The 25,296-nt window shown below is 48.6% G+C and overlaps 1 protein-coding gene across 7 annotated transcripts in view; it reads right to left on the bottom strand.

Moving 5' to 3' along the window:
- The window catches only part of TOP1MT (DNA topoisomerase I mitochondrial), a 37,786-nt gene extending 12,495 nt beyond the window's left edge, over positions 1-25,291 (bottom strand). Inside the window, exons 1-13 of one of the 7 annotated variants that reach the window (XM_073329972.1) lie at positions 24,834-25,291; positions 19,808-19,923; positions 19,180-19,301; positions 17,283-17,405; positions 15,739-15,926; positions 14,619-14,763; positions 12,373-12,516; positions 11,350-11,535; positions 9,592-9,660; positions 8,065-8,179; positions 6,008-6,135; positions 4,722-4,816; positions 1,376-1,583 (exon numbers count right to left, since the gene is read on the bottom strand). In XM_073329972.1, coding sequence (XP_073186073.1) covers positions 1,385-1,583; positions 4,722-4,816; positions 6,008-6,135; positions 8,065-8,179; positions 9,592-9,660; positions 11,350-11,535; positions 12,373-12,516; positions 14,619-14,763; positions 15,739-15,926; positions 17,283-17,405; positions 19,180-19,301; positions 19,808-19,923; positions 24,834-25,240 — 2,037 coding nt within the window. In that variant the 5' untranslated portion in view covers positions 25,241-25,291 and the 3' untranslated portion in view covers positions 1,376-1,384. Of the gene's footprint in view, positions 1-1,375; positions 1,584-4,721; positions 4,817-6,007; positions 6,136-8,064; positions 8,180-9,591; positions 9,661-11,349; positions 11,536-12,372; positions 12,517-14,618; positions 14,764-15,738; positions 15,927-17,282; positions 17,406-19,179; positions 19,302-19,807; positions 19,924-23,090; positions 23,331-24,833 lie in introns of those variants that run through there. The other 6 variants (XM_073329971.1, XM_073329973.1, XM_073329969.1 and 3 more) reach the window with 6 other exon arrangements.
- Positions 25,292-25,296: the final 5 nt, after the last annotated feature.

Genomic DNA, 25,296 nt, shown 5'->3' with positions numbered 1-25,296 from the left:
GGTCTAAGTGACTGCCATATTTGAGGGTGGGAAGGAATTTTCCCCAGGGTCACTTGCTGGTATGAATTAGTGTAAATGGTGGATTCTCTGTAACGTGAAGTCTTTAAACCATGAGGACATCAATAACTCAGCAGGGGCCTATTGCGGGCGACGGCCGGTGAGGGTCTGTGGCCTAAAATGTGCAGGAGCTCAGACTAAATGGTCATGATGGTCCCTTCTGGCCTATGAGAGACTGGCTTGGGATTCAAAAGATGTGGGTTCAATTCCCAGTTCAGCCTGGTTCCTTGTCTGACTTTGGCCACATCACCATCTAATCATCTGTAGAAGGCGGATACCCCTTCCCTACCTCTCAGGGGTGCTGGGAGGAATAAAACCATTAACGACTGTGAAGTGCTCAGATACCACAGGGCTAGAAAGATAAGGAAAGCCGAGTTTCCCACTAGCAGTGCAAGACACCAGGTGCCCTAGGATCTGCACTAGCTTCCAATGGGTGCAACTCAAGGTGTTGGTTTTAACTTAGGGCAGGCCGCTGCACACTGACCATTCGGTAGGGACCCCGGTGCCACGCTACACAATTTCTAGCGCACGGGAGCAGGTCCATAAGGCCAGTCGGGGGCTGCAGGCTACAGCACTGTAGATTCCCACCCCAGTTTGCCGCACGCTGGCTCGCTGTACAGACGAGCCCTCAGAGGCTGGTTTGGGACCCAGTTTCCTGAGGGATCGCCTTTGTGCCCGGGGCCATCCTGCCACAGAGGGGGAGAGCAGAGCTGCCTTAGCTGAAGCTCCCTTGTCATACACAAGAAGAGCTGCTTGCAGGACATTCCCTGTGAGGGATGCGCAGCTTTGCAACTCTGCCCCTCTCCTGGCAGCCTTGGCCCTGCCAAGCCTGGTTTTGTCTGCAAAACGCCCCCTTTCCCCCAGATCCAGAGACTTGAGGCCACAGGCACCGACTTTGTCGTTTCCCGGGGGATGCTCAACCCCTGCTCCGCCCCAGGCCCCGCCCCCACACCACCCCTTCCCCGCCCCTGTTCTGCCTCTGCTCCGCCACATTCCCCAAATGCACCCAGCTGCCTCCTGCTTGCTGCTGAACAGCTGATCGTGGCAGGTGGGAGGGGCTGGAGGGAGGGGAAGGAGCTGATTGGCGGGAGGGCTGGGGGTGGGGGGCAGGAGCTGATTAGTGGGGCTGCCAGTGGGTGCTGAGCACTCACTTTTTTCCCCGTGGGTGGCTCCAGCCCCAGAGCACTCGCGGAGTCGGCGCCTATGTTTGAGGGGGCAAGTGGATATTTCATTCGGCATGGGCAGCGCTTGCTCTGCGTCAATGGGATAGGCACATAGGAGGGTAAAGGAACAGCTCTGAAGAGAGCCAGCAGCCTACCAGGCCACACTAATCCTGGGATCCAGATAGTTCAGCTTGGATGTGCCCAGAGCAATCTGCTTGTTTTCCTCTTTGTCTGTGGCTTGAACGTTCAGCTTCAGCAGCTGTTCTTGGATCTTCTCCAGCAGCTTCTTTTTCTTCTCCACGGCGCTGGCGGAAGAGCAGGGACAAGGCAGACGGGACGTTAAAAAAGGGAAACAAAGCAGGGCTGAAATACAGAGCGATACACTGCAGTGCAGCCCCTCAGCGCTCTAGCCGTCCTACGTACGGCACGGCAAGCAAACATGCCGTACACCTAGCTTCAACAACAGAGACGGAGCCTGCCGCTCTGACCAAGCCAGGAGAAGGAGCCAAGACCCCCGGTTTGCCACAGCCACGAGGGTCAAGTCCCAGAGGTTTTGTTTAACAGTCACTAAGACCTGAGGCGGTGATCCATTAAAGTGAGTGGAAAGGCTCCCATTGGTGTCAACTATAAATGCTAGGGATTGTAGCCAATGATTTTAGTTTATTGTTCATTTATTGTATGATGTTATAGTTAACTAATGTTATCATAGAATCATAGGATATCCAGGTTGGAAGGGACCTCAGGAGGTCATCCAGTCCAACCCCCTGCTCAAAGCAGGACCCACCCCCAACTAAATCATCCCAGCCAGGGCTTTGTCAAGCCTGACCTTAAAAACTTCAAAGGAAGGAGATTCCACCACCTCCCTACGTAACCCCTTCCAGTGCTTCACCACCCTCCTAGTGAAAAAGTTTTTCCTAATATTCAATCTAGACCTCCCCCACTGCAACTTGAGACCATTACTCCTTGTCCTGTCCTCTTCTACCACTGAGAACAGTCTAGAGCCATCCTCTTTGGAACCCCCTTTCAGGTGATTGAAAGCAGCTATCAAATCCCCCCTCACTCTGCAGACTAAACAATCCCAGTTCCCTCAGCCTCTCCTCATAAGTCGTGTGCTCCAGCCTCCTAATTATCTTATATATAATCAATGTATGCTAAATAGAATTACGTTGTAAGATTCTTGAAGTATAAGATTGATCGGTAGTTAGAAGGGACTAATCATGCATTAGGCATCTAAGTAAGTACAGCTGAAACGCAAGGCCTACAGGTTTAGCTTAGCCATACTAGGCCTTTCGATAAGATATGCTGACATAAATAAGTGACTGAATAACCCGATGCCCTAAAATTAAGGGAAAAGATGCACCAATGGGTGATATCGCAAAAAATTAACAGTAAAAGTTTTTTTGCTTACAAGATACCCGGTAATCACATTGTTCTAACACATGTCCTAACCGCAGGGGGCATCAGTGCTAATGAGAATAAAGAGAATCTACACAACCTATAGAAATTGGGGTCCCTTAAGTTTCATGGGGACATCAGACCAATAAGGAAAAAGAGGGTTGACCCTTTTATGGACATGCGCAGAATGTAGGTTTATACAGAACCACATTATACAAAAGTGGCCAGACTGGGAAAATTGAGCTCCCTATGGGAAACTCCAGCAGGAACCATTCCTCTACTGACGATCAAGCCATGAGAGACCCATCAGACCCGAACATTATAGTTAAGGATGTGAGTATAACTATAGTTGTAACTTGTGCATAGGTCTGTATAGCATTTCTACATGCTTGGGTAATCATAACTTTAATAAAACTTGTAAAACAGACTAGACCTTGTACTTGAATGTCTGTGCGGTCACTATCCTGGGTCTTTATGTGTCCTAGAGACTCTATATCTGAAGCAAGTAGCAGAGGTGACTTGCACTCTATTGAACTTGAAACTAGCCGCCAGAGCCAAACCCACGGTGGTGTAATACCCCATGACTACATTCACTTTAAATAAAATAAAAGGCTACAGGATAAAGGCGGCACAAGGTCATGGATATATGGGATTCGTTTGATGGAGAGTGTTCCATCATTTGCAAGGAAATTTGGTAACAATGATGTTGGAGAAGTAGATTGAAAGACTCGACTGCTTGGAAAGAGTCTTTGGCTTCAGCATTGTGCACAAGCCTGTTAGACCTACACAGCATCCAATCTGCTAGTCCATGAAGCAACCAATAACCCATTTTAGGGCCAATCGCTGCATAGATTAGCATCGAGAGGATGAGACCGCATGGCATGAAGCCTAGAGATGTTCCTAAGATAGCGACGAGGAGGATTTGGTTAGGGCACTAAGGTGGATCTCAAAAGACAGACTCAACAGACCAAAACACCTGGGTTTTTATGTGATCTTCGAGAGTAGGGTCACCATGACAACCAGTCCCCAGAAGGGAAATCAGTGAAGCGATTAAGAGCTCTGAAACCATTGCTGGATGGCAAAGGTGCCTTCTATCAATGCCAGTGCTCCTCCTCCTCCTCCCCCCCTATTCCGGCCAAGGGCACAGCTTTGTGCCAGATCAAATGTCTCTATCCACAAGAAGCTTGAAGCATGTGCCACTTGTCTGGGCAGTACTTTAGCAGGAGCATCGATAAAGGTGGGCAGCTCGTGGTGTCCAAAACCTGCCTTTATACAGATGATTTCCCATAAAGAAACCCCCTCACCCTCCACTCTTGCAGGCTCCAGGCCTAAGAGCCAGGTCAGAAGCTCATTTTTAACCAGCAGGCCATGCTAGTAAGGAACATCCTCAAAGTCATGATGGCCCCCAGTGACTCCCACACTGATGCTTCACAGCAAGGGTTTTCTAAGTTCGGAGTGGCAGGAGAAACTGAAAACAAGGCTAAGAAAAACTACCAAGCCCGATCCCTCTCCCCAGTCCATGGATCCCGTATCACCCAGGCCTGGTGTACACTACAGAGTTAGGTCGCCATAAGGCAGCTGACCTCGATCTAACTCTGCAAGCATCTACACTAAAACATCGCTCCCGCTGATGTAACTCTCCCGCTACACGGACTTCACTCCACTGCCGCGAGAGGCATAGCGCTCAGGTCGATGTAGTTAGATCAACGCAATGTCCGGGCAGACACTGGGTTGTGCTTACACTGACTGTTGCCACCCGGGGCTGACAGCCGGAGCCCCATTGCCTGGTGAGGGATTGGTGGGGGTGGGGGGCAAAAGAGAGAGGAGAGCCTGAGCCTGGGTAGTGGGGCTCCGGCTGTCAGGCCCAGGCAGTGGGGCTCCGGCTGCAAGGGCCCCAAAATGCCAGTTAAAATGCTGCAAGTGCTCTTGGTCAGGATGCTCACCGCCGACAGAAAGAGCATAGTGTGGACATTAAAAATCAACTTAATTACTGCGGTGGCTGTATGTCGACTTAACTTAAATCAGCTGATTCGTATAGTCTAGCCATGTCCCCAGTCCTGCCCGCTTCCCTCTGCTAACAAAGACTGTAATAAACGAGATCCTCACGCTTTAGATTTCACATCCTTTTTGGCTTTGAGATCAGCCTTGGCTCTTTTCAACTCAATCTGCGCCTCGGCCAGCTGATCCTTCTTGGCGTCGATCTGGGAAAACAAACACAAACTACCCTGAACGTCCCTTCTTCCCGGAGAAGACCTGACATCGCTTCCACCCCAACGGCGACCCAGTGCCACCATCTCGTCTCCATCATACGCACTACTGGGTTTCCTTGTCACCTCCACCCTGGGTTTCCTATCACACCTGCTCCAGAATTTTGCATGTCCCACAGGCCAGTCCCTTTTTGCTGGCCTGGTTTTAGGCATTTCGCATCGTAAAAAGACGGACAGAGCTGGTCTCAGAAAGCAGCCTCGCTGCTCAGAGAGCTCACGACTCCTGCTGTGACCACTGCAGGAGCTTCGGGCACTGGTGCACCTCAGTCCCTCCTGTTCTCTGCTTGTGACATGCACTAGTTGGCTTTCCTGAGGGCTGTGATACTTTGGTCTAATTCTGGTTGTTGGGTTTGGTGTGTGGGTGCTGGGTGCTGCTTGTGGCCTGCGAGATACAGGAGGTTGGACTGAATGATCTGGTGGTTCCTTTTGGCCTTCAACTCTAATCTAATCTAAGTGTAACAAATAAAGACAGCTGATAATGAGCTCAGACACTGAAATAATTAAGCGATAGAAATGTAAGGGATACATCAATAGGACTGTCTGGCGGGGCTAAGGAAAAGCACCCTGAATTCACAGATCTAATCCAACCTCCTGCACAAGAGGCCATAGAATTTCAGCCAGTTACCCCGTGTACCAAATCCAATCGCTCGTGCGTGGCCAAAGCATCCAGAAAAGCAGCCAGTCTGGATCTGAAGACATCAAGAGATGGAGAACCCAGCGCTTCCCATTGGAGTTTGCTCCAGTGTTTGAGTTCCGTCATCCTCACTAGTCAAAATGTGTGTCCAGTTTTTAATTTGAATTGGGCTGGCTTCAGCTTCCTGCCACCGGCTCTTGTTCTGATTAAAGAGCTGGTTAGTACCCAGGATTTTCCCGCCATTACGCTGTAATCAAGCCACCTCTTGACTTCCTTTCTCATAAGCTAAACAGAATGACTCCTTAAGTTTCTCCGCGAGGCATTTTTTCCAGCCCTCAAATCATTTTTGATGCCCGGTAAGTAATTTCAAAACAAAAACTCTCCCAAACCACGCAGCACCTGGTCAAAGTCCGGATTAGCAACCCTGAAACGCATCTGATACACAGAAGCAATAACTCTTCAGGCTGTTATCAGCATCCTTCCTCTGTTACCTTGGCCTGGAGGTTCTGCATCGACTTCTCAAAGCTCTTGGGCGTGGCTCTCTGATGGTTGCACAGAATGGCCACTGCTCGGTTGGCTCGGTTGTAGGAGAGGAGTTTTGCTGCTACGTTGTCCTCAGCTGGAAAAACACAATGTAATTGTTAAGCACCCGGTAAAGGAAATGGAAAGAGGGTAAAAATTACAGGCTTTCAAGATGGGAAAAAATTTAACTGATTTACAGGATATACCTATTTAGAATCATAGAATCATAGAATATCAGAGTTGGAAGGGACCTCAGGAGATCATCTAGTCCAACCCCCTGTTCAAAGCAGGACCAATCCCCAATTTTTTCCCCAGATCCCTAAATGGCCCCCTCAAGGATTGAACTCACAACCCTGGGTTTAGCAGGCCAATGCTCAAACCACTGAGCTATCCCTCCCCTATTTATCTGCAGCCTTTATTTTTATTGCAGGTTCATTTTAGCAGTGTTATGTGACACCATTGAGGGTTAAGCTCTGGTAGCTACAGCCTCAAGTTAAACAGAATTATCTCCGCTTGTTTTAGATCTAGAGCTCATCGGAACAGATGAAACCACAGGCAAGTAACACAGACGATCACAAGGCCCACTATCTTCTATCCACTGTATTGAAGTTGCCAACAAAGTTATGAATGTCACAGCATACCCGGCTCCCATACACATCAATGTACCAGTTATAACTACAGAAATCAATCAACGACACACTGATCATAGAATATCAGGGTTGGAAGGGACCCCAGAAGGTCATCTAGTCCAACCCCCTGCTCGAAGCAGGACCAATTCCCAGTTAAATCATCCCAGCCAGGGCTTTGTCAAGCCTGACCTTAAAAACCTCTAAGGAAGAGGACCACCTCCCTAGGTAACGCATTCCAGTGTTTCACCACCCTCTTAGTGAAAAAGTTTTTCCTAATATCCAATCTAAACCTCCCCCACTGCAACTTGAGACCATTACTCCTCGTTCTGTCATCTGCTACCATTGAGAACAGTCTAGAGCCACCCTCTTTGGAACCCCCTTTCAGGTAGTTGAAAGCAGCTATCAAATCCCCCCTCATTCTTCTCTTCTGCAGGCTAAACAATCCCAGCTCCCTCAGCCTCTCCTCATAAGTCATGTGTTCCAGACCCCTAATCATTTTTGTTGCCCTTCGCTGGACTCTCTCCAATTATCCACATCCTTCTTGTAGTGTGGGGCCCAAAACTGGACACAGTACTCCAGATGAGGCCTCACCAATGTCGAATAGAGGGGAACGATCACGTCCCTCGATCTGCTCGCTATGCCCCTACTTATACATCCCAAAATGCCATTGGCCTTCTTGGCAACAAGGGCACACTGCTGACTCATATCCAGCTTCTCGTCCACTGTCACCCCTAGGTCCTTTTCCGCAGAACTGCTGCCTAGCCATTCGGTCCCTAGTCTGTAGCTGTGCATTGGGCTCTTCAGTCCTAAGTGCAGGACCCTGCACTTATCCTTGTTGAACCTCATCAGATTTCTTTTGGCCCAATCCTCCAATTTGTCTAGGTCCTTCTGTATCCTATCCCTCCCCTCCAGCGTATCTACCACTCCTCCCAGTTTAGTAAGATCAATCTTATACCTCTATAATCCTACAACTTAACTCTATTTAACATACAATAATTATATAAAATATGACATGTTAATCATAACATCACATAATAAATGAACAATAAACTAAAATCACGGGCTACCCTATGATGTATCAGAGGTCGGAAGAAGGAAAGAGGGCCCAGAGGTGCATAGGGTTTGCCCATTATCTTGCCTCCAGAGATAGCTAACAACTCATGTTCCAGAGCAAGGCAAAACAATAGGCCCAAGATAATACCGCTAATCCACTGTGCAGCAAAGGCAAAAAATATTCCCTTCCTGACTATTACTACACTCATTTGGTATCTCGGAGGCTTTGATAACTTTCAGCCTAACTCACATTAACTGCATGTTGCTATGGGCATGTGGCATTTGATTCCACTGCCTCGTGTGGCCATGAATTCCACAAGCTGCTGAAGGAAACGTTCTCTTACCGTTCGTGAGTGCTTTCAGCTGCTCCTGCAGAGTGATGGAAGCGTTGTAAGTTCTGAACACCTTGGCTGTCAGCCCGTCCATCAAATCCTGAAGATGTTTGTTCAAGACCGTTGTCTGAAAAAAAGAGACAAGGCAGAGGGGAAAATTAGTAAAAAGCGGGAAAACAAAGTGCTTGGTTTTCAATTTCCCTTTTATTTGTAAGCGGGCAGACTTTAGGCACAGAAAACTACAGTGATGAGGAGCAGAGAAGTGCATAGATTTCTTGTTATTTTGCACATTAGCTCTGAAATTGGTGAGTATACGGGATGGCATATACTGGCATAGCTCCATTGAACTCAATGGATCTGCACTAGCTAATGATCAGATCCAACATCGGCTTGAATTTATACTGCTGAGCCACATGGAGTCACAGTCCCATCAAAAGACGCAGATACTAAACACCAAGACCACCGGTGTTTGTGCTTGGGGGGGGGGGGGGGGGGGGGCAAAAACTGTCGCAGGACCCAATTACTTAGCTAGGCATCCTTGGCCTCACAGATAAGAGCCCTCCCATAGAAACAACATGCATTTGAAGACACAATGTTTTGGGGGGTGTGAATGCAGCATAGGGGAGCAGACTGGGTACAAAAGCTGAGGTGGCCTGGGAGAGGGCGGCTCACAAGTCTTTGAAGTGCCCACAGAAATGGAAACGATTCGTTAGCGTGTATTTATGGGCTGGTGGCTAACACAACTCGGCAGGAGGCCAGATTCCAGGAGAGAAACCACAGAAGGCTCTGGGCCAGGCTCTAAATTGCCCTGCACCTTGAGAGGTGTTAAAACCTCTCACACGTCAGAAAGGTCAGGTTAAACCCCCACTCTGCACAGGTGAAGGGCACCAGAGAAGCAGGCCCTCAATCTCAAGACCCAGCCTTGCTTAGCCTCTTTTCTGAAGGGTGGCTCAGGCTATCCCCACAGAAACTGGTGGATGTAGGCCATTTCTGACAGCATGGCTGCCCTCAGGAAATAGCGACTTGCCCTGTCGGTGAGGGAAAGGTTTGGCTCTGTTTAAATACGGCCTCAAGACTGTGGGTCTGCTGCAGACTTTGAACCCCTGGACCGTTTGGAGCTGTCCTAAGCTGCTGCAGGCAGTTTTATAACCTGCTGGAGACAGCGGGTCTGCCATCGTGGTGCGAGGTCCAGAAAGCCCAGCTGCCGAGTTACTACTCACGCAGCAACTGGACTGAGAAATCAAAGATTACAGTGGGGTGCTGGGGGACACAGCTGGTCGCACTAGCTAATCACGGGAGAAGATGGGCATTAAAAATCAAGGTCATGGGTAAAAATGAAACGAGGGGCCTCACCCAACTGACCCCCTTATGCAAACACCGTATTGCCGGGTCTGGCAGCCTCTCTGCTCAAGGGAAGTATGGAACTGAACTAGCTTGGGGTGCTGCAGGCAAGACTGGGGCAACTGTTTGCACTATCTGCCTAGCTCAAGTCGGCACGACTGGCCCTTCGGTTTCAAGAGCAAGACGATTCCAGCTTACATTCAGCCTGTCAAAGAGGTCGTCCCCTGGGTCTTTGTTCTCCATGAATAACTGTAAGTTCTTGAACACCTGCAACGACACGAAGAATTACATCAAAGGGCCATGCAAAAGTGAGGTGGCAGCTCTCACGGATGCTACCCTCCACTGGATTCTTCATCCCAGAATCCCAAAGCAACGTTAGCTAAGCCTCAATACCCTCGTGATGGATATATCACACCATCTGAAGGCTGGGGCTCCTAGATTTAATCCCCAGATTATCCACTGTCTTCTTGTGACCTTGGGCAAATGTTTTTACCTCAGACACAAGATTACCCACCTGCATTTAGCATTACCATTCTTGTGAGGTGCGTATCACACTATGTTATAGATCAGGAAAAGGGACACAGAGGTAACGCTCTTGCCAATTGACAGCGTGGCAGCATAGAGTGTAGACCCCAGGTAGATAACGATGCATTTGAATCGTTTGCTAATTTAGGCTGAAGTCAATGAGGACAGAAAAGCATTACCCTAAATACGCAAAGGCCAGTGACATATGGCCCAGTACATTTTTTCTCTCTATACTGTAACTTGTGATTTAAAAAGCTTGTCACTCAAGTGTATTTCAGCATCTTTCACCAACTTACAAGTGCAAACCCAATGACGTTGGATGGTCTGGGGAAACTAAGATCCGCATGTATGTGGTACAAATAACTACACTGACTCCACCCAGTATGGTGACAATAACTACAAAGCGGGGGGGAGAAGGTGTGGCGACCGAAAATAAAGCCTCTGAGCTCAGAAGTGTTAAGACACAGAAGAGCTCGAGTCCATTTTCCTAGGAGAAAAGTTGGACCAGGTCTCCAGCGGGTGTGAATCTCAAGTCAACAGAACTACACTGATTTCCACCAGCTGAGGGCCCGGCCCTTGATGACGGCACACGACAGGCTGGAGTTGACAATCAGACCAGTGTCAATATTTCGTTTCAATTTTCTTGAGGAAATGAGACCATAATAAGATAGAAAATATCATAATGCCACTATATAAATCCCTGGTATGTCCATGCCTGGAATACTGTGTGCAGTTCTGGTCGTCCCATCTCAAAAAAGATATATTGGTATCGGAAAATGTACAGAAAAGGGCAACAAAAATGATGAGGGGTATGGAATGGCTTCCGTATGAGGAGAGATTAATAAGACTGGGACCGTTCAGCTTGGAAAAGGGATGACCAAGGGGGCATATGACAGAGGTTTATAAAAACATGAAGGGGGAAGGGGGGGTTAATAGGGAAGTGTTTTTTACCCCTTCAAATAATACAAGACTTAGGGGTCATCCAATGAAATTAATAGGCAGCAGGATCACTTGATAAACTGTCCGGTTCTGTTCATTCCGCAGAAGCACCTGGCACTGACCACTGTCGGAAGACAGGATGTTGGGCTAGATGGACCATTGCTCTGACCCAGCACAGGCGTTCTTATGCTCTTATAGGAAGGATGGCCAAGTGGTTAGGGCACTAGTCTGGGAGTTGAGAGACCTGGGTTCATGTCTCTGCTTTGACACAGCCTCCCTGTACATTCAGGGGTGAGTCATTTATTCCCACCATGACTCAGTTTCCCCATCTGTACAATGGAGATAATAACCCTATCCTACCTCACATGGGGGTTGGGAGAATACATGCATTAAAGATTGTGAGACGCTTAGGTACTAGGGAAATGGACAGGCACTGTGGATCGATTAGCTATCTGTGGGAGTGCGTGCGAACCTCCCTCCAGCCCTGCTCACCGGTTTCTCCACAGGCACTTTGTTGTAATACCGGATCGAGTCTTTCCCCAGGAAGTCAAACTCCACAACGTGCTCCTGCCCGTCCAGCTCTGGGTGCAGCTTAATGTGCTCAACACGCAGGGAGCAGCAGCCAACTGTGTCCGCAGTCTCCCCTTCTTCCTTCTCGTTACCAGCTCTCAGGGCCAGCTGGGAGGAACACAGCAGAGGAGGGATGGAAACCCCTAATCTTCCATTATACACCTCCCCCCAAAAACAGCGCTAAAGAGGCCACGATGCTGTGAGAAACACACTGTATACTTCTTTCCACCGCGGGGTCGGCACAGTCCCAATCACCACAGACTCTAAATGCCCCATTAGCATCTTGAGTTTCTTTGCTCCATCGTTCATCTTTATGCTCATGTTTACACCCCTTCGAACAGCTGTGCAGAAATGCCCTGGCAGGAAAGCATCTCAAGGGCCCTTGCTACGCATGTATCATTATGCTTATGCCTTCAGCTAGGCCGGAGAGAGGCAGGAAATAGTTCAGGAATTAGATGGCCCAGGGGAGGGATATCAGAAGAGGACACAGACTCAGTTGCATTTACATGCAGCAAGGATAATACAGCCCTATTTTCAGTCGGAGAATTCCCTGCAACAAGCACCAGCATTGAAATAACCCTCACAACACAGAACTCTGTTGTCAGCGGATGCAGTGTCCCTTCTTCGTCTGTGCAAGCGGCAGCAGGTTTGACAAGCATCGCGCGCATGCTGGAAATCAGTGTGTGTTGGGGGGTAGCAAAGGCAGGGCTGTTTTTTTCTAGGAAATGTGTGTAACAGTCCATATGATGCTGTATCACCAGCATGCTTTCACGGACAGCTCTGGACACTTCCCATCGCAATGCACTCCCACGCTCTCTGTGACCACGAGTGGCTTCCACTCGTGGGCTAACCCATGACTTGCAGCTACCAGCAAGTGTGACTGTACCTCAGATAAAGTAATTTTACAAGCAACAAGCCCAACAAGACAGAGAAGCAAGCCGGCACCTTGTCAATGAAGTAAAGGGCCACAGATCTTTGCCGTTTCTTCATCTCCCTGGATTTCCAGTCTGCACGATACTGAGAGCGGATCTTGTCGACTACACCTTTTAAACGTCTGGCTACTTCATATTTCTGCCAGTCCTTCTCCCCCTGGAAGGAAAAATGGATGTTTCTACTTGCCCTGAACAGCATCCACTGCCACCCGGCCACTGTCACAGGTAATAAACAGAGCTAGGCAAGATACTGCTTTCCCATCCTGCAAAACATTTCGAGATCAAGCAAAAAATTTCCCATCCTGGGTTTGGGGCAAAAAGTCGACATCTAAAATTTTCACCAATCAAACATCTTAAAAAATAACTGGTTCAGGTCAATCAAACCGCTTCCTTTCAATCATTTCAAAACATTTTGTTTGGATTTTGACCATTGTTTCCCAACTAGAGTTAGCTTAAATTTCTAAGTGAAAAGTTATTTTGAGCCAGAAAACCAGAGTTTTTCATTTCAACAATTAAAAAAAAAAAAAAAGATTTTTTTTTAAATTTTTTGGTGTAGGAAAATCAACCAAAGCAGACCCTTTCCCATGGAAACCGTTTGACTTTGACAAAGCAGCCTTTTCCAGCCAAAACCGTTGTGTCAAACAAGTCCTAATCTGCTCCAGGAATAAAACCCTGTACAAGGAAAGTGCCTGGTTCCAGATTGGACCTACTTTGAAGATAGAAAATCATTAAGAACGCTGTCCAGGTTCTAAATACTGTTCAGTGTTAGGTGATTTTTTTAAAAAAAATCAACCGATCCATGTCACTCAAGTTAAAGAGGAATAACGACAATTTTTGGAAGAATGGTTTCGGCGCCCCCTGATGGCTGTGCAGAAGCACTGAACCAGCACTGACTTCACTGTACTTATTGTAAGAAGATCATTCTAACGTGCGTCTCATTGTTAGATTAAGAATATAAATCAAGCAATGATAAAGCACTAACTCTCCATTTTTGCACATCTATAATATTTGATTACTAACAGATTGTTCAATGTGAACCTAAATGCAACGTAGCTGAGTTAACGCTACAATGAAAGCTTTGACATTGTGCCCTGACTTTTGCACGTTTATTAACCTCCCTGTTGTATCTGTAGAACATTTCTGGATTTAAACTGCCTTTTTTAAAGTAAAAAGGGAGAACAAAGCATGTTGCTAATATTAAGCCCAATACGGGCCCATTTAGACTTTCAAAACCACCACCGCCTGGGTTACTGTAAAACAGAACAGTCTCCCCAGCCATGTTCTACCCATCTTAGTGAATCATTATAACTAGGGCCTATCAAATTCACAGTCCATTTTGGTCAATTTAACGGTCATAGGATTTAAAAATGGTAAATTTCATGATTTCAGCTATTGAAATCTGAAATTTCATGGTATTGTAATTGTAGGGGGTCCTAATCCAAAAGGAAGTTGTGTGTGGGGGGGGTGCAAGGGTATTGTGGGGGGGGTTGCAGTACGGCTACCCTTACTTCTGTGCTGCTGCTGGCGGCGATGCTGCCTTCAGAGCTGGGCAGCTGGAGAGCGGCGGCTGCTGGTTGGGAGCCCGGAGCTGAAGGCAGAGCCACCGCCAGCACCAGCGGAGAAGTCAGGGTGGCCTGGTGTGGTGTTTCCACCCTTACTTCTGCACCGCTGCCTGCAGAGCTGGGCCCTCAGTCAGCAGCTGCCGCTCTCCAGCTGTCCAGCTCCAGAAGGCAGCAGCGCAGAAGTCAGGGTGGCAATACTGCGAGCCCCCTAAAATAACCTTGTGACCTCCCTTGCAACTCCCTTTTGGGTCAGGACCCTCGATTTGAGAAACACTGGTCTCCCCCTGTGAAATCAGTATAGTATAGGGTAAAAGCACACAAAGGAACAGATTTCACAGGGGCTTACCCGGCAGAGACGGGGATAGAACCCGCGTCTCCTGAGACCCATCCAATGCTCTATCCATTAGCCCACCTGGCCTCTCTTTAAGCCAGAAAGGTCTTTCCATACAAATCCAAAGTCAGAGGCATAACTGCAAAAGCCTCCACTTTCGAGAGACTCTAGCTTCTCTCGCAAGGCGTGTGATGTTACTGGGGTAGCCGTACGACGCACCGACAGTCCCACCAGACAAATACACAAAGACGCGGCACACAGAAGATAGTGCAAACTGCTACTCCACGGGCATGTACGTGGACTGTGGCATAAAAGGGGTCAATCAAATGGCAAACAGATGGGCTGACGGGGAACAGCACACCCCACCTTTAGCTTGGAACTAGGGTTCAGCATGATGTACTTAATCGAGTTCTGGATGTTCTCAGTCCACGAAGCCAGCCACGTGACGGTGTTGTCACAGCGCACTTCCTTCCACTTGTGACCCGATGGGGGCTTGGGGGTTTCAGAGTCCCTGGTGGGTGGAGAGGATACAAAGCAAAATTACAACCACTCCCCTGGGCCCTTCTATTCAAAGACCAACCGAAACCAACCCAAAGCTAATGACACAAAACGCCAACCAAGGGGAAAAAAATGGACTTGAGCCCTGATGGCTTCTTTTTGGATGGGCCAGGTTTGTTCTTGTAAAGGAGTAAAGAGACTTTCTGCTGAGTTATAATATTAAACATCCAAGTCTTTTACCCAGAAGACTAGAGACAACTGGAGAAGTAGTGGGTTTGATAGCACTGGGTATGCCAAGCAATTGAAACTCATTGAGTGGGGACGTGACTTTTTTACCCAAACTTCATAATATCGGATTAACACTTATTTGACTCAAATCCAAGGAAGAAACGCTCTTTGCTAACCCTGCCCTCTTTAACGAAGGGCTCAGAAAGTTTCCAAGCTGCAGCTCACAGCCCTCCATGCAGTCCTCCAACAAGCAAAACGTTGACAACTGCGTCCCTGATATTTCTGAGGTAGAAACAAGCAGGATTCGGGGCAGGAGGGGCAGGGTAGGGAGAGAATCTCTTGGGCTTTCTTCAGACCTCCCAAAGCAGCAATGAGGGCATCGGAACACGTGTTTCTCCTTTGCAAAGCTTTAATAAGAAATCCCTGGTCAGATGTGAAATTGGAGTTGACTGGCTACTCCTGGGCCACTCCATCTGTATCTACAAAGGATCTGACTGTGAAATGTACCCGTCGTGTAGAAAGGGGAAAACTCCTCAGAAGGTGGCTCAAGATGTCCCATGTGAATTTAAATCTCACGAGTAACAGTAGAGCAAAGCAGTGACTTAGCCCTGCTGGAAGCAGGTGGGCTGCAGAGTGACTTGAATAAAGCCAGGGATAACGCCGGGGAGAAAATGTTGGCCTTTAATGGAGCAAAGTCCATTGACGCCAGCTGAGGAGCTGGCCAGAAGAGCTACGTTCTAGCTAATGGGAACTCACTCACTTGCTGCAGTTTATGATGACGTCCTCCGGCATGATCCTCTTCTTCAGCATGCCCATTTTAGGGTGGTCCCCGCGCCCACGGAACAGCCCGGGGGGCTCGGTTTTGAAGTTGCCTATTTTCTCCCGGTGCCCGTCGAGGATGCAGTACCCATACTCCTCCTGGATCTTATCTGCCTCCTCCTTCAGTTTCTGATTTAAAAAACAATCAATGGAGAAAACACCAGTCCAAAGCGCTACCCCGGGTGCTGCGCCTACCACTGCCCACGGGTCTTCCAGGAGAAAGCTGGTTCACAAATTCAAGAGCTTTAAGAATCAGAAACCTAAGCCCCTTCCCACGGCGTTTCAAACCGACTGCCAGCAATCACCAGCACTGGCAGTGAGTGGACACCCAATGGCTGGAAATAAGTCAATAAGTCTTTTCGGAAGCAGGGGGACTGGAAGAGGCAGAACCAGTATTAATCGGTACATTGTTAAATGATCCCTGGCTGTATAGATACAGAAGGTAGGCGCCGACTCCATGGGCGCTCCGGGGGTGAAGCAACCACAGACCAAAAAATAGAGGGTGCATCGCACCCACCAGCCACAGCTGTTCGGCAGGGCCAACAATCAGCTGTTTGGTGACCGGCAGGAGGCACTCTGGGAAGGGCGGAGAGCAGCGAGCAGACTCAGGGGCGTAATGGGGGTGGGAAGAGGCGGGGCATGGGTGGAGCCTCGGGGAAGGGGTAGGGACGGGGTCTCCAGGCAGAGCACGGGTGGAGCACCCACCGGGAGAAATAGAAGTCAGCACCTGTGATCACGGATCAAGCCTGGACAGGAAAAGCACAAGCCCCAGTGCACTGGAGCTAAACGAGCAATTTCACGGATTGCCCGTAATTAGCGTGGATTTTATCATTGCTGGGGAGAGCCGTTAGGAGAGAGACAGGATTACATCCTCTAAAGCCACTACATTACCCACACCCACAGGTAGCCTAAGTACGCTCAGTGATAAGGATGTGACTAATGGCTTAATGTGTCCTCACAGAATTCGAACAGTCACGACCCTGCCAGATGATCCACATTCGCAGAACTTGAGGCTTGTGTGGAGTCACAGTGAAGTCAACAAGACAGGAGCCTAAGTCTGAGCAGTTGCATCAGAAACAAATTCTTTCTTCTGGAGAATTGGCCGGTAACTCCATAGACACAAATCCAAAAAGGCAAATGTTATGGGCGTTTGAGGGATGAGAATTGAAACCTACTGGAGTCTGACTTTGCTTCCATGTCTCTACCCAGAAAGGTTTGAAAAATAAGTTTTTCCCTGCCCTATTTTAAGACAAGATGCAGCAAATGAGTGAGAGAAATGGGCAGGGATGGAGGAGGGTAACAGGAAGAGGTTATCGACGACTACCCAGACACAGAGAAAAGATTTAGGATTTTGAATCAGAAGTATTAATTTTCCAATTGCATACAGTGAAACACACCAGCTGACATAAGGGAAATTAAGCCCCCCACACCCAGACTAAATATCTACCAACCATCCACAGGAGTCATTAGAAACAGCCTCCTAACCTGCTTCTCCTCTTTGGACAAAGCTTTCCGGGCCTCATTTTTGTCCACAAAGTACTTGTGCATCTCTTTGAAGTCGCACTTCTCCAGGTGCTTTATCTTCTTCTGCTCCTCCGAGGTCATTTCCTAAGCAAAAGCCAGAAGAGACTTGGAGAACAGGCAGGCAAAATCTCATTTTCGACGGGGGATAAGCCACATGGGGGGAAAATAAGCTTGCTGTCCGGAGGGTCTGCCGAGCAGCAGGCTGGCAGCTGTGCTAGGCTAGGCTTCGCTGCGTCAGAAACGTTTATTTTCTAAACGAGTGGCCGCTTTTGAAAGCCTGGGCCTGTGTACAGACAGGGTTGACAGAATTCAATGTTTATTTGTTTATAATTTCAGTGGATAATATCCATGTTTATTTGCAATCATTCTGTCCAATTTTTTCTTGATTTAAACTTTCACGGTTGGGGGGGGGGGCGAGTCAAACAATGTTTATTTAATGACAGCTGCTGCTGAGATTCAAAAAGTTGAAGCTTTATAACCGTTCAAACAAAACCTGTCAACACTCCATGTCAAAACTTACCCAGTGAATATCCTTAAACCAAACTCTACTAAGTTCTCAAACACCATTTTTCTTACTTCGCCTATCTGTAAATTTCAATTACTGGTGGGAACCTTTTTGCTTTGGATTGCGCGTGTTTGGTGAAATCCACACTTACCGATCAAAACTGAATACTTCAAAGTCTGTGTATGGGGATCACTTCATACAGCCGTGCAATGCAACCACCTCTGGGGTGGAACAGCAGCACTAAACCACAGCTCAGAGCAGACAGGGAAGAAATTCCAAGCCAGGCGCAGACAAGCCCGATCTACATGGGGTTGCTGGGCATGGATACATTATCGCCAGTGGCCAGGTGCACATAAAACCTGCTCTGAGAGGAGTCACTGTTCTGTGAGATTTTCTCCTGCAACATAGAATCGCTTACGTGTAGCTGCTGAATGATAAAATACGGTTGCCCCTGAGCAGCTAGTCAGAGTTCAGAGACCTGGTGGTGTTCCAGTTGAGAGCAGAAACTGTGGATGGAATCTGGTATTTTATTTGATGCCATCTGGTTTATTGACAAGGAATGCTCAAAGTCCTGCTTCTCCAAACGCAGGAGGAACCAAAATCAGGGGCTAGTTTTTCTGCTTACAGCCCTACACCCCTTTAGCCAGCACCAGACCCCCAAACTCTCTCTCTGCGCTTCTCCCAGGGTTACACTGAGGTTATAGGCTCTTGCTAAGCTTTCTTTCTTTGCCTCAATCAATCTGGTCCTCGTTTGCCCCCAGCTCAACGTTTTCCCACACTCACAGACACGCAACTAGGCAGAACAAAACCCAGTGTACCCCATGCCCACATGGTGCGAGCTTCTGGGCAGACTGTTAAGCTTGTTTTAGGCATGGTCCCTTAACTGTCAGTTAAGTGAAGGACACATTCACACACCAGTTCCAATGAGGTTTAACTCAACCCATGACAAGGCTTAACCCAGCTCATACCCCCACCACGGCTCTCTCTCTGTCTCTCTCTCACTCACACACACACACCCCTACCCTCCCCCTTCTCATCTAACCCCACCTCCTATTAAACATTTTTTTAAAAAACCTAGGCAATTAATACCCAAAAACTAACGTGAAGCAGTCCGGGCCGGGATGCTACAAACACCTCTTGACTCAAACCCACAAAAGCAATGACGTGAAAATGCTAAGCCTCCTCACGGTACATCCCCTCTCCTGCTCCACCCATAAACACACCCCTTACCGTTCCCAGCACAGGCCATGCACCGCAAGCTCAGCTCCACCCCCTAGAGACGTAGCCTTCCGCCCCCCACACGTGCGTTCTTATGGCCAAGGAGCAGTGACTACGGGCCCACAAAGCAGGTACCTTTCTCCAGTCGTGGAAGAAATTGTTCTGGAAAATCTCCTTGGTTGTATATTCGTGATCTAGCATTTTTGCATAGAAGGTGGCAATTTCCTCCGTGGCCACATTCAGCTTCATGGGTTTGCCTGTACAGGAACACAGTGTGCTTCATCATTGGCCACCTGCCTGCTCGAATCCCCCCTCCATCCAAGCTGGCTGCAGAGAAACACTTGAAAGCGTGAAGCGAATTAACCCTAAAGGCTCGCATACTGTAAGGCAATTACCCCTCCCCTAACCTCACCATTTATTATTTTCTTTTAAAAAAATTTTTTTCTTCTACAATTTGCAAACCAACTTGGGGGGGGGGGGAGAACAATCTCATGATTTCTGAATGCCCGGGATTACTCTAAATGCATTGGCTTTTAAAAAACAGTCAATGTTTAACACCACGTTCTGCAATCAGAGAGGCTGCAAAATTAGCCTCTTGCCAGGCCCGTGGACCTGAACTGACTGGTTAACGGGGGCTCTCATCTCAGAGCGAGCGACAGTCTGCTTCAGATGAACCGTATTCTTTGTTCAGCCCATTTTACGAGCTGTGCCGTGTCATGAATATTGCTACGTTTTGCAGCATCAGTGATAAAACAGGACGCACCGTCATAATAGAACTTGACATCGTCAGGGAGTGGCTCGTAGAGAGGGGCGAAGTAGGGGCCTTTGTGCTCCAGCTGTTTCCATTTCACCCCATCGTCTGTCTTCTCCTCTTCCCACCTTATAGAGAAAAACATCGGGAAAGGTTGGGGAGCGTCTCAGCACTTACATTACTCAGATCCTCAATTCCCTACTGCTCCGTTTGGGATACCACCAGCCCAGGACACAGTGGGGACCCAGTCGGTGAGCTTCCTGTAGGCATCGTGGGAGAAATGGGTCTTAGGAAAAGATTTGGAGCAGAGGGCTTGTGGATCAGCTGAGGAGGGTACCCCATGGGTAGGGGGATGGTGTGGAAGGAACCAGGCTAGGGAGGATGGTCTAGCTCTAGCGGACAGGGTGCTGCACTGGTACTCAGGAGACTTGAGTCCAATTCCCAGCTCAGCCACTGACTCCCTATATGACCTTGGGCAAGTCACTTAAGCCACCCCATGCCTCAGTTTCCCCATCTGTACAATGGGGATAATACTGCCCTCCCTCACAGGAGTGTGGTGAGTCTAAAATCCGTTAGTAATGGTGACATGCTGTGACACAAGCATCTAGATAGAAGGCATGGAGATGGGAGAAGCAGTCGAATGGAGGGTGAGCAGAGTGAAGCAGGTGCATGGTAGGAGACAAGGGCGGATAAGCAGTGTGGGGCTTGACCACAATACGGTGGAGAGTGTCAGACAACCCAGCTGTGTTATAATCACTTCTAGACCCCCACATTTAACATAACTAAAAACCAGAGCCGCAGTGTTGGTTTTATGCAGAGTCCCTAAATGCCACGGCATAACCCTTACGGCTCCTTTCGTGATGCAGTTTCCTCTAACAGCAGCACTTGCAGGAGGATATTTGTCCACTCACCTTTTATTTACGCCCTAATGCATTAGCCTCCAAGCAAGGGCTTGGGAAGGGGACTGAAAATCCCAGCTGATAAGCTGGGACATAGACTCAGGCTTGCACAGTGGCTGTGAAGGGAGGGAGGTTATGCCGTCTGCTATGCTCCCCTCCCACCCCCAGCCGGCTTCATTTTTGTGGGACTGAAACAGATGACACACCTATGCTCAAGAGCAGGAGCCAAGGCAAGGACACCCTGATCACTATTGCTCACATGTGTGATCCTCACGCTAACAAAGTTTGCCCCCCCACCCCAGCTGATCAGCTAGGATTCTAAGATCGCTGCAACCCTAGCTGTGGAATGAGGATCCTTCAACAAACATCTGTGACGGAGAAAAATTAATTGAGGGGAATTTGGGGGTGAGGACGATCTAGATAACAGATACATTTTGTGCCCTTGGACTTTGACCTAGACACACCAAGCTCTCACATCATCCCGTCATGCCAAAACACTGCCACGCGCAAGGCAAACTGGCAAATCCGAAGCGTGTGCCGCGCTGCCCTGCCAAACCCTGGCACAATATGCAAAATGACTAAGGAGGCCCCCGAAGCCTGCTGAGAACTTCCACGCCTTTTTGGGTGGGAGTAGAAAGTAGTTTAGCTTTTCCCCTCCCTTGGGGGGTGTAATATGGAACAGGAAGAACACATCAGACCAGCAGGTTTGCTGTCTGCAGAAAGACAATCAAGGCAAAAATCTGGCTAAAGAATCCAGGAACTATGGGACTACACTGAGTTACACCAGCTGAGAAGCTGGCCCAAAGCAGCTCTCTGACTGAGCCTTCGATAGCTGTGCTCTGCGACAATTCACATGATACAGACAGACACTGCACAGATGTTTAATTTACCCCAGACTGACAGTATCACCAATGCCTGACCTGCCTTTGCACGCAGTATTGTTGTAATGCAACCCACACGCAATGGGGACCCCCTCCTGAATGAAATCTGTCCTGAACCCCCTCTTCTGGCCTTCAACCCCGTTCAACCTCATCATCAGAAGCAAGCTCCCCACAGACCAGGACCCACCAACTCAAAGCGGCACCAGGCCCTGCCAGAACCACAGATGCAAAACCTGCAGACATACCTCCGCTGCTACAATGATCAACACTTTCCACAAGCACCTTTCAGGATCCAGGGGTCCTACACACGCCTATCACACACGTGCACTAAATGCCCCACGTACAGAGGCTGATAAAGATTTAGTGGGGCCCTGGGCACAAAGAACATTAGGGCCCCCCACACCCTGGGAGCCCAGGGGCACCAGAACCAGGGAGCCAAGGGGCCATGCCCTTCCCCCGCTTTTAAAAGTGGGAGGGCCACGCTTGCCCACTTTTTAACATGGGCATACTTTGGGGGGCAGGAGGACCACATTCACATGATGAGCTCCCCTGCCGTGAAGCGCAGCCCCTGCTAGTGGCACCAGACTCTTCCCAGTGGCGGGGGCTAAGGTGGGCCTTAGCCCCCCCTTGCCAAGGGGCCCTGCCCCCTGCTCCTCCTCTTCCCCATGAGGCCTCACCCCTGGCCAGGCCAGAAGCTGGAGCCGGGCCATGCTAAGAGCCGCCCAAGGAGCCCGGGCTGCTGTGGGGGAGCCCCAGACCCTCCACCTGCCCTGGGCGGCACGCCCCGCGAGGCAGGGACACAGGCTGGGGGCTGCTCTCGGGCCCCTGGAGTCCCCTCACAGGGCAGGGGGAGGGTCCAGGGCTCCCCACATTGGCCCGGGCACCCTGAGCGGCTCTTATCTCTGCCTGGTTTGGCCAGGGGGGCAGGGCCCCAGGGGGAAGAGAAGCAGGGGGCAGGGTCACCGTTCCGGTGCCGGCGGTCCCCCACTTCTACCCAGGTTTCAGCGCTCCTGCAGGGCCCCCCAAATTGGCACGGACCCAAATAGCAACTATGTGGGTGAAACCAGACAATTGCTACGCTTTCGAATGAACGCCCACAGGCAAATGATAGAATACCACATCACCTGTGGGGGAACATTTTTCCCAAAGCGATCAGTCCATATCTGACCCGTCAGTCCCTCATCCTCCAAGGAAACCTGCATTCATAACTTTGCTAAACACTAAAAATCATGGACCGAACAGAGACACTCAATTTATTACAACAATCTATAACCCCAGCTGTTTCTCGCCACCTCCTGCCCCCCTATGACTGGAGGGGTGTGAACAGGCCATTTCACCTTGAATGGTCCCTGGAAATACATATTTATGCTAAACAATCTGTCCCACACTTTGTATTTAGCAGTGACGCTGAGGACAGTGCCCAGACCTGGAGCAGAGCTCGGGGTAGCTCGAAAACTGGCCTCTCTCCCCAACAGAAACTTGGTCCAATGAAAGATCTCACCTCACCCACCTTACCTGGCTTTGCCACTCACCACTCCCTTGCGAGCGGCACTGACCTGCAAGCGTATCAAAGACTGGAGGCTGCTGAGCCAGCCCCGGCCAGGACTGGGGTGAAAATGACCCAGGGCTTGGCTAACCAGCCCCCCACCACGCTGGAACATGCCCGAAATCCAGTCATGTCACATGGCAGAAGCTGCTATGACACCTCCATGGGTAAGAGCGACCACATGCAAGAGCCAGGCACTCTGCAGCCAGCCACATGCTAACAGCAGTCTCAGCTGGGTTGCATCCCATGACCTTTCACGTGGAAGTGTTTCATCACCTTCCTCCACAGCTCCCTCTGGGCTGAGCTGCAAAGGCCGGTCACTCCAGCGTGGCATTGCTTTTGAGAGAATGGCACTTGCTATAAAAAAAAGTTAAGAAATGCAATTCCTATCCAAACAATTTGCAGGTCGCTGGACTTCATTCAATGCCAGGGCAGCACAGCATCCTGGGAAATGTAGTCACAGACGTGTGTCAGCATGGGGACCACATGGTGCAAGCTAACTAGTTACTATGCAACCACCTCATTCAGCCAAGCCACACTTGTCCAGTGAGTAATCAAAAGATACACTCCGCTCAAGGAGGTAGGATCACTAAATAAGATTCCCCATACCAAGGGGGAATGCAAATTATACCATTTAAAACAGGGTTGGACTCCAGATAATTTAAGAACTGCAGCAAAATTATTGCTGAGGGAAGTACTGGTCAGCTCTGCAAGGAAAGCCGTGGACCATCATGCAGATGGGACTTGTTAAAAATTCCCTGACAACATCCAACTGATGGCTCTATCTTCTAACCCAGCGGTTTTCTCATTTGCCAACCCCTAAACATTTTCAAATGGAGGTGCGGACCCCTTTGGAAATCTTAGACAGTGTCTGTGGACCCGAGCCACAGATTGAAAATCACTGTTCTATGGTAACCACCACCTTTCGTGGGACCCCTTAGACATGCTCTGCGGACCCCCGGTTGAAAACCACTGATCTACTATCTGAATTCTAGCCACCTGTGACAAAACTCCAACATACAGTGACATCTGCTGGCTACACCAATAATAGCAGGTGCTTTTTAAACATAATGGAAAAGTACAAAGAAAAGGAGGACTTGTGGCACCTTAGAGACTAACCAATTTATGTGAGCATGAGCTTTCACGAGCTACAGCTCACTTAAGCTCATGCTCAAATAAATTGGTTAGTCTCTAAGGTGCCACAAGTCCTCCTGTTCTTTTTGTGAATACAGACTAACACGGCTGCTATTCTGAAACCTGTGTATATGGTACAGTATAAGGATCTCTCTATCTTGCACACGCCCTTTTATTTTTAACCATTTTCTTTTCTCTTAAAGCAGTGAGGCAAACACGCCAGCATTAATACATGAGATGATGCCCATGCATTGAAATTACACCCACTGCTCTATAATGCACATGCATGGGTATATTTTGCTAAAGCTGGTTAGAAAAAAGGAAAAATGTAGCAAAAAAATTCCATGCATTTTTCCTGTTTTGTCCCTCCCCACCCCAAAAAGTTTTGAGATTTCCAAAAATATGTGACCTCCTCTGTAGCTGGTTGGAAAACGGGAAAAATTCCACAAAAAAAGTTAATAAGATTTGATATTTTGACATTTTAAAATATCAGTATAAAATTCCATTGGCTCTATAATCCCTGACATCTCCCCCCAGGTCAAACACCAGCACACTCTGGTAACCCACAGAAAGCTTACCACTTCCACTTGTTTTCCTCTTTCTTCTTTTCCTTCTCATCTTCCTCCTTCTTTAATTTCTTGTGTTTCTTCTTGTCTCCTTCCTCTTTGCTTTTCCTTTTCCTTGATCCCCCCTCATTCTCCACCTCCTTGGATTTCTCTTTGCTCTTTCTTCCCTTCTCTTCTGTGCCTTTATTTTTATCCTTCGCTGTTCTCTCCTTGTTTTTTTTCTTGGCCTGGTTCGTCTCATTTCCTTGTTTCTCCTTTGTTTCCCTCATCTCATCTTTCTCCATCTGATCTTCCTTTTCCTCTCTAATGCTATTTTCCTCCATTTCCTGTTCACTTCCCATTCTTTCATTCCTTTCCCATCCTTCTCCCTCTTGTTCCTCCTCCTCCTCCTCTTCCTTAATTTCTTTTTCATCCTTCATTCTTTTGTCCTCTCTTTTCCTCTCTTCCTCCACATCATCTCTTTTCTCAGTCTTTT

The sequence above is a fragment of the Lepidochelys kempii genome, chromosome 2 (genome assembly GCF_965140265.1).
Source record: "Lepidochelys kempii isolate rLepKem1 chromosome 2, rLepKem1.hap2, whole genome shotgun sequence".
Classification (NCBI taxonomy): domain Eukaryota; kingdom Metazoa; phylum Chordata; order Testudines; family Cheloniidae; genus Lepidochelys; species Lepidochelys kempii.
The sequence above is the reverse complement of the archived record's forward strand: the minus strand, read 5'-3'. Positions and strand labels throughout refer to the sequence as shown.